The sequence below is a fragment of the Megalops cyprinoides genome, chromosome 5, assembly GCF_013368585.1.
Source record: "Megalops cyprinoides isolate fMegCyp1 chromosome 5, fMegCyp1.pri, whole genome shotgun sequence".
Classification (NCBI taxonomy): domain Eukaryota; kingdom Metazoa; phylum Chordata; class Actinopteri; order Elopiformes; family Megalopidae; genus Megalops; species Megalops cyprinoides.
The window spans coordinates 21,383,320-21,397,371 of NC_050587.1; the positions used below are offsets into that span (position 1 = coordinate 21,383,320).

At 44.4% G+C, this 14,052-nt stretch overlaps 1 protein-coding gene across 2 annotated transcripts; it reads left to right on the top strand.

Moving 5' to 3' along the window:
• Nucleotides 1-5,712: 5,712 nt before the first annotated feature.
• Nucleotides 5,713-11,957, top strand: LOC118777806 (metal transporter CNNM3). Of its 2 annotated transcripts, XM_036528975.1 has the most exons (9): nucleotides 5,713-7,109; nucleotides 7,560-7,703; nucleotides 7,975-8,133; nucleotides 8,530-8,699; nucleotides 9,016-9,112; nucleotides 9,489-9,619; nucleotides 10,327-10,453; nucleotides 10,887-10,951; nucleotides 11,576-11,605. In XM_036528975.1, the coding sequence occupies exons 1-8, from the start codon at nucleotides 5,723-5,725 to the stop codon at nucleotides 10,934-10,936; spliced, it is 2,265 nt and encodes a 754-aa protein (XP_036384868.1). In that variant the 5' UTR covers nucleotides 5,713-5,722; the 3' UTR covers nucleotides 10,937-10,951; nucleotides 11,576-11,605. The 2 variants fall into 2 exon arrangements, with proteins under 2 accessions (XP_036384868.1, XP_036384867.1); XM_036528974.1 differs by lacking the exon at nucleotides 10,887-10,951 and having other exon boundaries at nucleotides 11,576-11,957.
• The last annotated feature ends 2,095 nt before the right edge of the window (nucleotides 11,958-14,052 follow it).

The window sequence follows — 14,052 nt, forward strand, 5'->3', positions numbered from 1 at the left end:
GTGGAAGCATCTGTGTGTTGAATATCTCTATAGGCTAAACCCATCTGACAGTAGCAATACATTCCTGGTGAAAATATTCAAGTTATCACGTTTTCCCTGGAAGTGGCTAAACCGTTCCCAAAATAGTGGGAGATGTGGCCACTGTGTCGGGAGAAAGGAAATGTGGAAGTGGGAGATGTCTGGGTATATTTTGCTGAAAATTACTGGTCTTCCTTGGGAGTTTGTTAGCTCCTGGCATCACATATGACAAGCCTTGAATGACTGGAATGGAAAAGCTTTAGGAGTGCGGAGTGCGGAGCACTGGGGATGGAAAAAAACTACACACCCGCCTCCCAGATATAGATAATATATAAATTATACATGAAGGTTATATTTATTTTGCAAGAGATTTAATTTGTATATTTTTGTGATTTTTATGTTGTAAATTCGATTTTATAATATGTATTATCAAGTGTTTCATTTTGTCACTTGTTTTTTTGGACAGACTTCCTGTGAACTGGGCAGCTGAAGGAGGCAGCCGCTCCAGCGCAAAGACACGGCTTTTATCTCAAGCTCCTCCATTTTAGTGTTGTGTTAACAAATTCTTATTAGTGCAATAGAAAGTCTACTTTTTTGACTTAGAACATTAATGAAGTATTTTCTGTGAAGCTTATGATTTAGGAACTGTCTGTACGAACTTCTGTATGGCTTCTGCTGTTATTTATTGATTAATTTATTTGTCCGCAGAGTCAGGGAGCAAGGAGGCATGCACAGGGCAGCTAAATCCGGGTCCTTCCGAGGGGCGTTCCACTTGTTGGCCCATCCCGCTGCTTTGTGATGAACTTGAATGGATGGGCCAATTATACACTCCCTTTGCCAGTGTCTCACTGTCTGGTTGCTGTGGAAGGCCCCCTGTTTCAATGTTTTAACCCTAGTATCGGTCCCTAGCACTTTCAATAACCACTGTGAGATTTTGTAGCAACCCCTACCCCCCCCCCACCCCCTCCCGGCTAGACTGTGAGATGTTATCAAATTCCCAGCATTGGATGAAATGGATAGTACAGTCTCAGTTCAAAAGAGACACTGTTTGGAAGAATAATAGATGAATAACCATCGTCACAATGTATCATATGTATGTATCATAAATGATGTTGCTTTCTTCTTCTTCCAAACATACATTTCAGACTTGGGTGCCCTGTACAGGGGAGTAACTGTCATATTTTTGACAAATCTATCAGAAAGAAGGGAAATGTTGCCTTTTCTCTTCCTGAACAGGCTTTCCCCCCTTTGGGGGGTGTTGTGTATACTACATGCATCATGAAGTGACTGGACTGTATTTGCTTGCGCTCATGAAATGATCAAGCCATTGTAAATTTCACAGAAAGTTCATTGTTTTTTTTTCTTTTTTTTTTTTGAGGGTGGTGGAGGATTGGGAGGCAGGGTGCAGTAGGTCTTGAACTTTATGTTGTCAGCTTTGAACCTGCAACCTTCTCATGTGTTAAAATGACTGGTTTGTTGTATCTGATAAATGAAATTGAACACTTGGGAAAGTTGTGCCTATGACATGGCTGCAAATGTGAACAAAAGTGAGTTAGTCTCTCTAATTTTTGTCATTGTTCTTGTCCAAGCCACACTACTGTAGCTGTAGTAACACAGCTTGTCCACCAAGGGGTGCTCTTCCTTTATTCTGAGAATACTATTGTTTTCCCCTGAAAATGATACTCTGCCAATACTAACCAAGATGGTGCATTCGGTAAATGAAGTTCCATGACTGGGACTGTTTTGAAAGATCTGGGAGAGAGCAGAGAGAGCATTTTCCCCTGGTGATAACTGACTCTGTCTTGGAAGTGAAGCTGTGTCATTCCAAAGAATCTTTTGACCTGGCTCGTTGGATCACTGGCTCCACTTGAAACTCCCATGGGCACCATTAACCTGGCTACAGTTTACCAGCAGATGAAGCTGATAACTCAGTCTTTTTTTTCGATTTCTGATGGATTTTGTTCATCAAGGACATCTTGTAGATGGATTTAAACACTGTATGGAAATACTACTTTTGTAAAAGAGTTGGAGAGTGACTTTAAACGTATGATAAATATATATTCTTGTATGAGAAGGACTTCATTCATAAAACAAAATCTAACAGATGAAAGCTCTGTTTTAAGCTGAATACTTACAAATACCTGATGTGCAAAATAAAATGTATTGGTCAGTTTTCCTTAAATGTGTGTTCCTATAAAGTAACAATAGCAAGCACAGGCACTCTTCAAAGGCTGTGACTACTTTGGAGGTACTGTTACTTTGGAGAATCCACACAATTAGACAGTCAGTCATTATGGGACACTATTGTTTCCATGACTGTTTAGTAACAGCCAAATCACTGAACTGTATATAATGTGTTAAAAGGAACATGCAGTAAGATATGCATCTTTGCATGGTTGAGCAAGCATTTCATGAACATTCCCTCTAAAAATACTAAAAGGATGACCAGTCGCACATCCTCAGCTTCATTTATTTGCGTGAGATTAAATGGAAAGGCTAGATCGCACAAGTGTTTTCTCTTTCATAAGGGTCAATCAAAAGTGCAAAGCAGTTCAGCCTTAACTGTCATTATTAAGATAGCAGTCCTCTCAGTACTTGTACAGTTCTTTCTGTTTATTTCAGTGTTTAGAATGAAGACTTAATTTAACACTCCTGTTGACTACTAGATGCCAGATTGCTTTGTACTTTGATTGAGCCCCCCCATACACACACACACACACACACACATCCATCCTCTCCAATAGTCTGCAACTGGGCAGTAGTCCTAATGCTGTCCTCGACCTGCAGAGTGAACCTGCTGCTTGCTGAGTGGGTGCTGGTAGCGCAGATACTCCAGCAGCTCAGCTCTCAAATATTGAAATTCTTTTGTACCCAAGTCAAAGCTTTTGAATTGGTGTGATAATCTACTTTCCATGCTTAAAATCCTTTCAGTTCCGAGGAAAACGGCAGGAAAGGAGTTTAGCCTCAGTTTTTTTTTTTTTCTTTTTTTTTCGTGTTAACTTGCAGTTGATGATTACACCAAGGTGAGGGTTAAAAATTTGGAAGTGTGTTTCCAGGCAAGGGGCCCATTTTCCACAGAACAAGACTGATGGCATGCTGTATTGAGGCGAAAAAAAAAAAAGTTACATGTTGCAGTGCAGAGCTGCAGCCCTTTACACAGTCTGTTGTCTGCATCTCACTGGAGATCATCCCCTTAGCTGTGGATCACATCTTTACTGTCCTCACTTCTGGGTCCAGTATTTCACCCCGTGCTTAAAATTCCTCTTTGCCATGTTACTTGCCATGAGCAGGCAGTTCATGTTCTCCATAGCAGGGTGGCACAGCCACAGTCAGCATTAATTACCATGGATTTGACCCTGACCCAGGAGGTCGCAGGTTTTAGTCCCTGGTAGTGCCATTGCACCCTTGGGCAACATACCTTTACTGTGCCAGGAAGCATAATGAAAAGGTGAGAGTGGGAAGATGGTAATTTAACCCCCCAGTGCAGCCTGGATTTAAACTCTCCATCCTGGCCTCGAAAAACTATGTCAGGTGATCCATCGTCCCTCACTCATAGTTGTGTTGCAGGTCCTATTGACCGGGAACCAAATGTCCTGTTTTGGACTCATGTGATTTGGACTGCTAAAGTGAAGCACTTTAGAAGGGAATGCAGTGTCCCTGGCACTGGAACCTGCGGTAACGCAGGCAGTTTCCGGTGCAGTTCTGCTCTGTAGAAATACTTCGGTCTAATCTGTCACTTCAACTCCTGGTCGAAACCCTCCCTTGGTTTGAGCCCGACAGTACTGCAGAGCACTGCAGAGTTACATATATCAGAGATGCATACAATCTTGTGAACAGCAGGTGTTGAATTATTTCAGTAAAAATGAAAAGAATTCCCCTTCAAAATGGAACATCCTTCCACCATAGTAGCAAGAGTGATTTTTTTAATCATTCATCAGATCATAGGGTATTGGAATATTCAAGCCCTGAGCTGTTACTCTTGTGCTTTGAAGGTACTATTGTATGCCAGAAACTGCGTTGAGCACTGTTTTGTAAAACGTATTTTGGGAAGGCAGGAAGGGGCTGGAGTGATGTTTGAAGTGTAATTGTACTGTATGTCCATTTCCCCTTGACATATATTAATTTAAAACATGTCCCCGTAATGTTTTATAAATACTGTTTGAAGGAGTTTTGAGGGTGAATTAAAAAGAAAAAAAGCTAATAAACCGAGATATATTTCTCTAAGTAAGACTGTTTTGTGTTTTATTTCTCTCTCTTCTTTTTTTTTTTTGCTACGTGTTATTTGTACAATCCAGTCGTAATATTAGATATCAGTGATGGAAAGCTCAGTTGGGAAATGTGGATTGTTCCAAAGTCCATTAGAGGAGCATACCTTGCTGGCCCCTTTAATAAGTGAGAGCTGTTGAGACAACAACAGTCTTGGTTAGAGACGCAGTAATATTAGACAAGTTTCCATTCATCCTGTTCACACCTCTGTTTTTCTTCCTTGGCTTGCTGACCTTGACTGTGTCAGGGTGTATATGGGGGCATTTCAAGCACTACCTTCAGGAAAGCATTGTCGAGAGGCCAGCCAGTGTGCTGGTTTGGTCTCTGTGTGTGAATCTTGAGAGGAATTAAAACTTAATAAAAAGCCTTACATATTCATTTTTGATTTTGTGTGCACTTCCCTTTGCACAAACTCATCTTCGATGAGGTGCTGGGTTTTAGCACTGAGTAACTCATGAACAGTGTTAAGTTTTCTAGGCTGGCTTCAGGGATTCCTCATTTTGATTGTTTTATGAGTTTTAGACCTTAATGGAGAGTACATGGGAGCAGAGGCAGTTTCAGTAATGTAACAGAGTCATTTTTCCAGTGTATTGTCTGAATTTGTGCATATTGGAAATGGTTACCTGATGCAGGCTTACCTTTAATGATCTTTAATGATCTTAATTACAGTTGTTGCTCATGCAAGTAAAAGTCACTTTGCATATTACATCTTTCAAATGTCCATTTTCATCCATTCATGTAGTCTAGTTGTATCTTCCCCGAAAGCACTGTAATATTACGCAAAGAAGTCAGGTTGTTTTGGAATTCTAAATGGTTTACTGTGGACCGCGTTCTATATGAGCAGACTGTGCAGGTCATGACAAGTATGTTTTCATTACAGTTACTTGGTGACTAAAAGATTTATTCCATAAATCATTTACAGATGTTTTACTTTCGGCTGCAAGGGTAAATTTAGTAAAATGTGCCTGTTTACATTGACTAATCCGCTGAACACTGCGTATGTATTTACGTAAAGCCTGCAATATTTCAGAAAATAGTCTGGTGTAAAAACAAAGAGATTGTTTTATAGTGGTAGATTTTAGCACTGTTCCTTTAAGCGCAGTGACTTGTTTACAAGACGATTTCGCTGAACTTGACAAAGTAAGGCGTGCCAAAGAGGCTCTTTCGGTGTTTCTATTGGATGCCAACATTTGTGGTCAGCCATTGGCCAGTTGTTATAAGTGGGCGTAACAAACTGGGAGGCAATGGCTTCCATTGCGGCTCAAGGACAACGAACAGACCCCACGACTAACACCAGGAATGTGTAACCAAAATGGCGACGATAGTAGAGTAGTTTCCCTCAGCGTGTTTTGTGGTTGGCTTTACGTCAGGGGCATGTAGCAGCAACTCTGGGCAAGTGTCACATGATTCACATAGAGCCCAGCTGCCCAATTCCAATATGGTGGTCAGCTTGGCAGACTTACGTTTCTTGTTGACGATATTGTTGTTCTGCTGGTTCGGGTTCGGCGCCTGCAGCCAGCAAGCCCCGGAGGTTCTGGGGTTGCGAATAGAGGAGCCCAACGCTAAGGTATTTATGCGAGGGCGGGTCATCTCAGCGCCGTACGGAGCCATTTTCCAGCTTCGATTGTTCTGTTCTCACCTGCCTAGTGCGGATAAGTCGTGGGTAGCTTTCGCTAAAGCGAAAGGGGTGGCAGATGGTGTTGCAGAGGCACCAGACCCATGTGAGAAGGAGACGCTCCGGAACTCTTCTGCGTTCCAAGCCATCAAAGAGTTTGAACAAGACGAACCTAACAGTGGATTGATAACGGTCCAGGCGTCGGAGGTTAGCATCCCTGCTGCATCCGGGGAAGGAGACGAGACCAATCCGGGATATCATCACATATGCATCCTAAAACACGACAAATGGGCAACGCTGGGTCCTGACAGATTTCGTGTTGTGACACATCTGGATCTACCAAGCGATCACATTCCAGCGTGGGGCTTGGCGGTGGGTATAGTTTTGATTATAAGTTGCTGTGCGGTATTCAGAAGTGTGAATCTCAGCCTGTTGTGGCTTGATCCGCTGGAGCTGTACGTGCTGCACAGCTGCGGTTCAGAGAAGGAGAAACGGGCGGCAAAGCGGCTGGAGCCTGTGAGAAGACGAGGAAATTTCTTGGCATGCGCCTTGCTGTTCACCTGTGCTCTGGGTCACTCCGCGCTTGGCGTGCTGTTCTACCGAGCCCTGGGATCCGTGGCACCCGCGGTGTTCGTCTGCGGTCTCTTAATCTTTCTGTTGGCCGAACTGCTACCGCACGTGATATGCTCTGGTTACGGATTCCAGCTCGCCCCAAATTTGACATGGTTAGCTCAGGTCTGCATGGTGCTGACCTGCCCGCTATCCTGTCCGCTGGGGTTACTTTTAGATTTGGCATTGCGCCGCGACATCAGCACCTGCAGTGTGCGCGAGAAGACCATGGAAATGATCAGGACCAATGTCAACGATCCCTACAACGAATTCGTCAAGGAGGAGTTCAGCCGCGGTGCTCTTAGGACAAAAACGGTGGAGGACATCCTAACCCCGCTGAAAGATTGTTTCATGCTTCCTTCGACCGCGGTGCTGGACTTCGGGACCATGTCGGAGATCATGCAGAGCGGTTACACGCGCGTTCCGGTGTACGAGGAAGAGCGGTCGAACATCGTGGAGATTTTGTACGTCAAGGACTTGGCGCTAGTTGACCCCGATGACTGCACGCCGATGAGCACCATCACCAAGTTCTACAACCATCCTCTTCATTTCGTCTTCAACGACACGAAGCTGGATGCCATGCTGGAGGAATTCAAGAAAGGTGAGTCCACATAAGTTTTGTCGGCTGATGGACGTACCGTGTTTTGTCACCGTGCAGACGGTCTATGTGTAACGTGTATCGTTTTGCATTATTGCCGTTCGGAATTTTGGTTGCGAGACTGTTGTTGAAAAGTAGCCACTCATCTTCGGCATTGCCAGCGTTCATACTGAAAGTTGAAGTGGGGGTCACACTCCATGTGATGGGTGTTACTCCTACAAATTAAAACAATGACGAAATATCCAGCATTTGTAGAATGTGTTATGTTCATATAGATAATATAAATATCTGAATGTGTATACAGTGTACAGGAATGAGAAATACAGGGTATGTGCTGGTTCTCTCTGCCCTCTTGCAGCCAGAGGCACTAAGCACACTTTGCAATTTGATACACAAATACAAATGAGTTCAGAAGATTGAATCTGATGATCTTGCATTCTCTGTCTTTTACAGGCAATTCCCACCTGGCCATCGTGCAGAAGGTGAATAATGAGGGCGAGGGTGACCCCTTCTACGAGGTGCTGGGTCTGGTGACGCTGGAGGACGTCATCGAGGAGATCATCAAGTCGGAGATCCTGGACGAATCTGATGGCTATAGTGAGTGCGCAGCCGGGGCAGGGGGGGCTTTATCTGGGAGAAGGAAGTGAACTGCAAAGAACAGTTCCTATTTCCTTACTGGAAAGGTTTCCTTGCCGGAGCTGATATCTCTGAAGGTGTGAATGTGTTTGCTGGTCTGATTGTAGATGTGTCTCGCCTTTGCTTTGCACCATGTTTTTTTGTCTAATTATCCATTTGTCTGCACTGGCCCGTTACCTCAAAAACAATCGTGTTTCTGCCATTGTCCCTCAATCCCCATGGCCCACTGCAGTGGAGACCAAGGTTAAGCGTCCCCTTGCCCCGCTGGAGATTCCCCTGGAGCCCCGCACTGTCCACGAGGAGTTCTCACTCTTCAAGCTGCCAGAGGGGGAGTCCAAGATCCGAACCTCCCCCCAGCTGCTGCTCGCCACGCACCGTTTCCTGTCCCGAGGTCTGTATGGGCCTGCCTTCCTGCGTTTGTCCTTGATCTGGTGGCTGTGGGAGTGTGGGTCCCTGTGGGCTGCCATTGTGCCCCTCTCTCCTGGCTCGCTCGTCCTTTGCAGTCTGTACAACAGGACAAAGCAGCCCTGGTCCTGCAGCAGGAGAGACATTTCTGGGTTTTGTTCAGTTTGCGCTCTGTCAGCTGCATTCATTTAGCATAAGAACCGATCCATTTGTGTAAGTGAGAGCTCTGTTACAACAAAAACAAAGTGACTTTCAGTTAACACTGCGTCACTGGGTCAGGTAATAGTGCATCATGTACACACACATTCACACAGACAAGCTGGACAGCTCCACGCTCTGCCCTCCATACTGAACCCTCCCCCTTCTCTGATTGTGTCAACAGAGGTGGAGCACTTCAGCCCCCAGAGGATGTCCGAGAAGGTGCTTTTTCACCTACTTCGGCACCCCAGCGTCAACCAGGAGGTGAAGTTCGACCCAGCAAACAAGCTGAGCCCTGAGCACTACCTGTACACACGCAACCACCCAGTGGACTACTTTGTCCTGCTACTACAGGTACGTAGTCAGGTTTATGCACTTGTACTCATTGTGTTCAGAATGGGAAATGCATGTGAAAGTGGCTGGCATTGGTCTCCACTGCTATACATACAGCCATGTCAAAAGTGGAGCATTTCTCTATTTTTAATATCCCTTCCCTTAGATACTTCTATTACTCTAGCAGTTGAAGTACTCTTGTGATACATTTGTCTTTAAAGGTGATACAATGTTATAGTGCTTATGAATTAGGTTAAATGAACCTGGACACTCAGAGTAGCAGAGAGCCTCTCTCTGCCTTTCTGCCTTCTCACTGTGTATGTCCATCAATGTAAAGGGCCGCGTGGAGGTGGAGATCGGTAAAGAGGGCTTGAAGTTTGAGAATGGTGCCTTCACGTACTACGGCGTGTCAGCCCTCACAGCACCCTCTTCAGGTGGGTCAGGGAAATTCATGTCAGTTTCTGCCAAAACAAAACACACCTGTTTGTCTGTCATACAACATTAGATTGGTTTCTCAAGGAAGGTGAGTTTCAGTGTAATCTGTTGACAGAAATGGCCAACAAAATTCTCTGCTGATACTGAAATTTTTGCTTGTGTACCCGGTCCTGTTAGTTGTAAAAATCTTTTTAAGACCTGGAAAACAGGAAACGTGTAGTTAGGGTTTGTGTTTGATTTGCAATCAGAGGCATTTAACAGGAGTGTCGTTAAAAAGTTGAGCTGGAAGAATAAGCGCTAAACCCTGCCTGTGTGTCTGAGAGTCGGTACGTGATCTCTGACCTCTTGCACGTCTGCCTGTTTGTGTGTGTCCAGTGCACCAGTCCCCCGTGTCCACTCAGCGGCGCTCCCCTCGGGACCCCTTTGAGCTCGGGGAGGCCTCCAGCCCGTCCAGCTACTGCCCCGACTACACCGTCCGCGCCCTCACTGACCTGCAGCTCATCAGGGTGAGTTGCTGGAGCACCGAGCCAGCATCCTTAGGCACTGATGGGATTATTGCACGCCACCTTTAATCACTGACACTGCAAATATCCAGCATTCTAAACCGCAACCATGTCAATGTGGTGGCAGTGTAGCATAGTGGAAAGGAGCAGGGCTTGTCACCAAAAGGTTGCTGGTTTGATTCCCTGCTGTACTCTTGGGCAAGGTACTTTATCCACACCTGCCTCAGTAAATATCCAGCTGTGTAAATGGATATGTGTAAATGTAACCTATGTAAGTTTCTCTGGATAAGAGCATCTGCTAAATGACAATAAAGTAATGTAATAATGTATGTGTGCTGAAGTACAGAGGCCATTCACATTTACTCAATTAGCAGATGCTCTTATCCAGAGTAGGTACAGAAGTGTACGCAAGTATATAATCAAATCAACAAGTAATGCAGAACACATCTGAACTCGTGTCAATCCATCCTATAGCCCCGCAATAGGCAGTGTCATCCTGACTGCAGAACACGTGCAACAATAAAATGTTTCAGCGACTGGTATGATGATACCTTGCAGTAATTCAAAAAGGGAAAGATTTGGGTGTTACGATTAGGGAGGGGAGCCAACATGCAGTCTTAAGAGATGGGTCTTCAGTCTGAGGCAAAAGACAGCCAGCGACATTCATGTGCTTGTCATTTACTACCCACGCCCTCCACCGCCTCTCCCAGGTGACACGGTTACAGTACCTCAACGCCCTGATGGCTTCACGTGTGGCCCAGAGTCCCGACCCCCCTGAGATTAAAGTCCTTCCCAACAGCCAGACCAAGCTCCTGAATGAAAGGAACACCAACCCAGGTATGAGGGGGGAGCAGAGCACACAGATGGGGTAGGGCAGGCAGTAATTGTCCTTCGTCTTTCAGGCTAAACAGTTTTGTGTGATTAGCGAGTTAGCTAACACCTGTAGCGAATTCATGCAAAATATACCGCATGGTCTCTGAAAGTGTAGTGTGCATCCATTAACATGTGCTGCTGTATTACATTGTACAAAATATTGCTTCGTTTTCCAAACCTTAAAGTCCAAAATTAATCACATTGCATTCATGAGGTAGAGTGCTAGTTGTAAAGTAGTCATAGTGAGTTGAACAGTTAACATGTTAAGTTTTAATCTTTTTCTCAATTTGGTTTCCCTCCTTTCTTCAACTGAACTAAGACTGTTTTCTCTCTCTTTCTCTTCTTTTTTCCTTCCCTCCCCTTTTCCTCATTTTCCTCCCTGCTCTGGTCACCTTAGAGTTTCCTGTTCCCTTTTCATTCTTTGAAAAAATTGAGAACTACTGTTAGTATTCATTGCATGAGGTAAACTGAAACCACTGTCCACTTAACAGCATGGCAGCTTTACAGTACAACATTTACCACCACTTGTCTTGTGTTCTGTTGTACCATGCAGCCCCAATGTCAAGGAGGCCGGGTACGCTAATGTTCAACCTAATGCATTACTGAGCATGGTTTGACCACAGAGAGTGTTCATTTGGCTGGTTGCAGCCCTGTTAACAGTACCAGTGCTCAAGTTGTAGATGTCATGTTCCATTACATGTCAGTTTTAGCAGCGCTTTTTCTGAGGCCCGAGGAATAAATTGAAAGTTGGTGTAGTCAGAACTACACTCTTATTGGATAGCGACACTCTCGCCTGTCTGTACTGTGTCTGCCCTTAAGCTTTGGTTTAATGAGTTGTGTGAAGTTTTGCATCAGTCCTCACACATAATAGTAGAAACCAAGCTTTGTTTGTTGGAACTTTTTGTTTTTGGCTTGTATGTTGTCTGCTAAAAAAAAAACTGACCGACAAAAAATAACACCTACTTGAGTCTACAAAATTAGCTGGGTGTGCTACACAGCTTGGAACCAACAGTATTGTGTGGGGGTTTGGTTGTCATGGTGCCCCTTTCTCAGAGTGTTAATCTGTTGTTTCACTGTGACCTGCAGGTGGGAGCAAGAGCAAGGAGAACGTGGCTGCAGAGGAAACTCAAGGATAAAAAGTTTCACTTTTCCCATCTCATTTATGTGTAACTGATCGAGAGGATGATTTTTAGAATCAGCTTTTTTTTTTTTTTTTTTTAACAAAATGATTTTTTTAACAAAATTTTTTTTCTGGAACTTAGTATCTGAGCCAGGGCTTGAGGCAGAGGAATTGGAAAGGATGGAGCCTAAAGCGACAGACGGACTCTTGCCATTCATGACCCTGCAGTGGGTGTGGCCACAAGGAGGGCCGGCAGAGACCTCACCGGAGTCTTGCTCACATTCTCTCTTGATACAATTCATTTTTATATGCCCCCCCACTCCAATTGGCAGTTTTAAAACAATAATTATACTTAAAGGTGTGCGTGAGAGTGTTTCTGTGTTTTTGTGTGTGTGTCTGTGCGTTTGGCTGTCATGGTTTGATGGCTTTCTGGCTCCCTCATAATCCAGAAGGCAGAAAAATGCTGTTGTCTAGCACTGTTTCCGCTTTAGATCTGATATGATCGGAGCATACCATTTGCATGACTCCCCCTTCTCTCGCTCATTGCAATCTCTGATGTTTTTTTTTTTTTTCATGGTTTGTCCCCTAAGCTGTCAGCTGATCCTGAAAGAAAGATAGAATGCACTAAATGCGACAGCAAACCCTCCTCCCCAACAGAGATTAGAATGCATCAATAGTCATAGAAACCCAGTGCCTGAACCACTTCTCTGCTTCGTCGAAAGTCACTTTAGAAGATGCGGCTTTCTGTAAGGTGGCCCGTGCATGTCTGTGTGTGCGTGTCTGTGTTTGTGTGAGTGTCTATGCATGTGCGTATGTACCCAGCCTCCTCAGCTGAGTGCGCATGGTTATGCTGGGTCTGTGTCGAGTGGTGTTAGAACAAGCGGCATTTCGTCCACCAGACAGTGCCAAAGTCATTCCTAAGATCACGGGGCCTGAGGGCCTTGTTTCCCCTGGTTGTGTGTGTGTGTGTGCACGCATGTGTGCGTGCATTTATGTGTGTGGTCAGTGTTTGATTCAGGGAGAACTGCATGCAGTGTTGTCAGGAAATGAGGATTGCCACCCAGCCATAACCTCTCTGTGACAGAGTGGAGGGGAGAGTGTGTGTCTGTGTCTGTGTATCCGTCCATTAAGGAGATGCACAAGAGGACTGAGGTCAATGGCAGATTTGCACAATGTGTTTTTCCTGTGCACTATAATTGGTTTGCTTATTATTATTATTCTCTACGGTACGTCCACAATCGCAAGGCTCTTTGGCTGTTTGACTAGCCCTGTTGCACAGAAAGATGCATGCAAAGAGGAGAGAATTGTTCGCTATTTTTTTTTTTGACCACAGAGCGCGACAGTATTTGGTGCCTAATTGAAATGTTATAAATAACTGACTGGATACACTTTGCCAAAACCATAGCTCAACTGGTTGTGACATTTTGTGGTTTGTGGTTAGGGCTGCTTTTGCTAGTGGTCTGGAGGATCAGGAAAGGGGTAGTAGCCCAAAACACCACCCTACCTAAGTGGGTAGTCAGCAGTGTAGTAGCAGAGTGGTAAGGAGCAGGGCTCCTTTTGCCATTTTATCATTTTTGCCTTTACTCCTGTTGTGCTCCTATATGACATTGTTGATAATTGAGGGTAGGATTTAACCTTCAGTGAATACAGCCTGCCACTTTTTCCCTGAAAAAGCAAGAACTAGCTTTGGGAAATCCAAAAGTAGATCAATTTATTCATGACATGTTGTGATGCCGTGCTTGAAAGGGAAGCTGGAAATGTTGATTTGGTCTTTTATTTAACATTAACAATAGTTCAGGCTGAAATGACAGCTACATTGAGTAAATTTTGTATACTTATATCCACTGAAGATCACAACAGGAGTACTGTGTAAAAGCTGCTGCAAATGAAAAATGTTGAAATTGCCTGCCGGACAGAGCACAGTCCAGTAACAGAGCTGACACAGCTGTCCCGGAACGGTCAGAAAGCCTCTCAGACCAGCTTTGCTTGCACATGGTCCAAACCAGCAGCCATTTGGTCCAGACCACTAGCTTAACCACAAAATGTTACAACCCTCTCTCCTACAAAGCAAAAGTCTTCTCAGTCCCATAGAAAAGTTTTGTTCTTTGCACTCTCTCCTTCATGCAATCTTCAGCCTCTCCTTTTTGCTCCCCACCTCTGTGTACTATTGACCGGACATTGTTAGCATTCATCTCCCACCACAGATGTATATTTGTATTTCTGTATCCCAGCAATGTGTGCCAACTCAGACCAAGCTGTCATTCATGCACTCAGCCTCAGTTTGCCAACAGGATATAGGAGGTTGCCATTAAGTGTCTGATGTGTTGGAAGTTATTGTTTTTTTTTTTTTTCTTGTCTTTTGAGTCCAGTGGGGGTTTTTAAATTTACATTCCATCTTACGTTTTTGTATTCCATTGTGGAAACCACCTCTGTGTGTGTCTGT

Bases quoted from the DNA above. Each gene is read 5' to 3' on its own strand.
- LOC118777806 (XM_036528974.1), top strand. From the start codon at position 5,723: ATGGTGGTCAGCTTGGCAGACTTACGTTTCTTGTTGACGATATTGTTG. The intron at 7,704-7,974 runs GTGAGTGCGCAG...GGCCCACTGCAG, and splicing joins GGACGAATCTGATGGCTATA to TGGAGACCAAGGTTAAGCGT. The intron at 9,113-9,488 runs GTGGGTCAGGGA...GTGTGTGTCCAG, and splicing joins CCTCACAGCACCCTCTTCAG to TGCACCAGTCCCCCGTGTCC.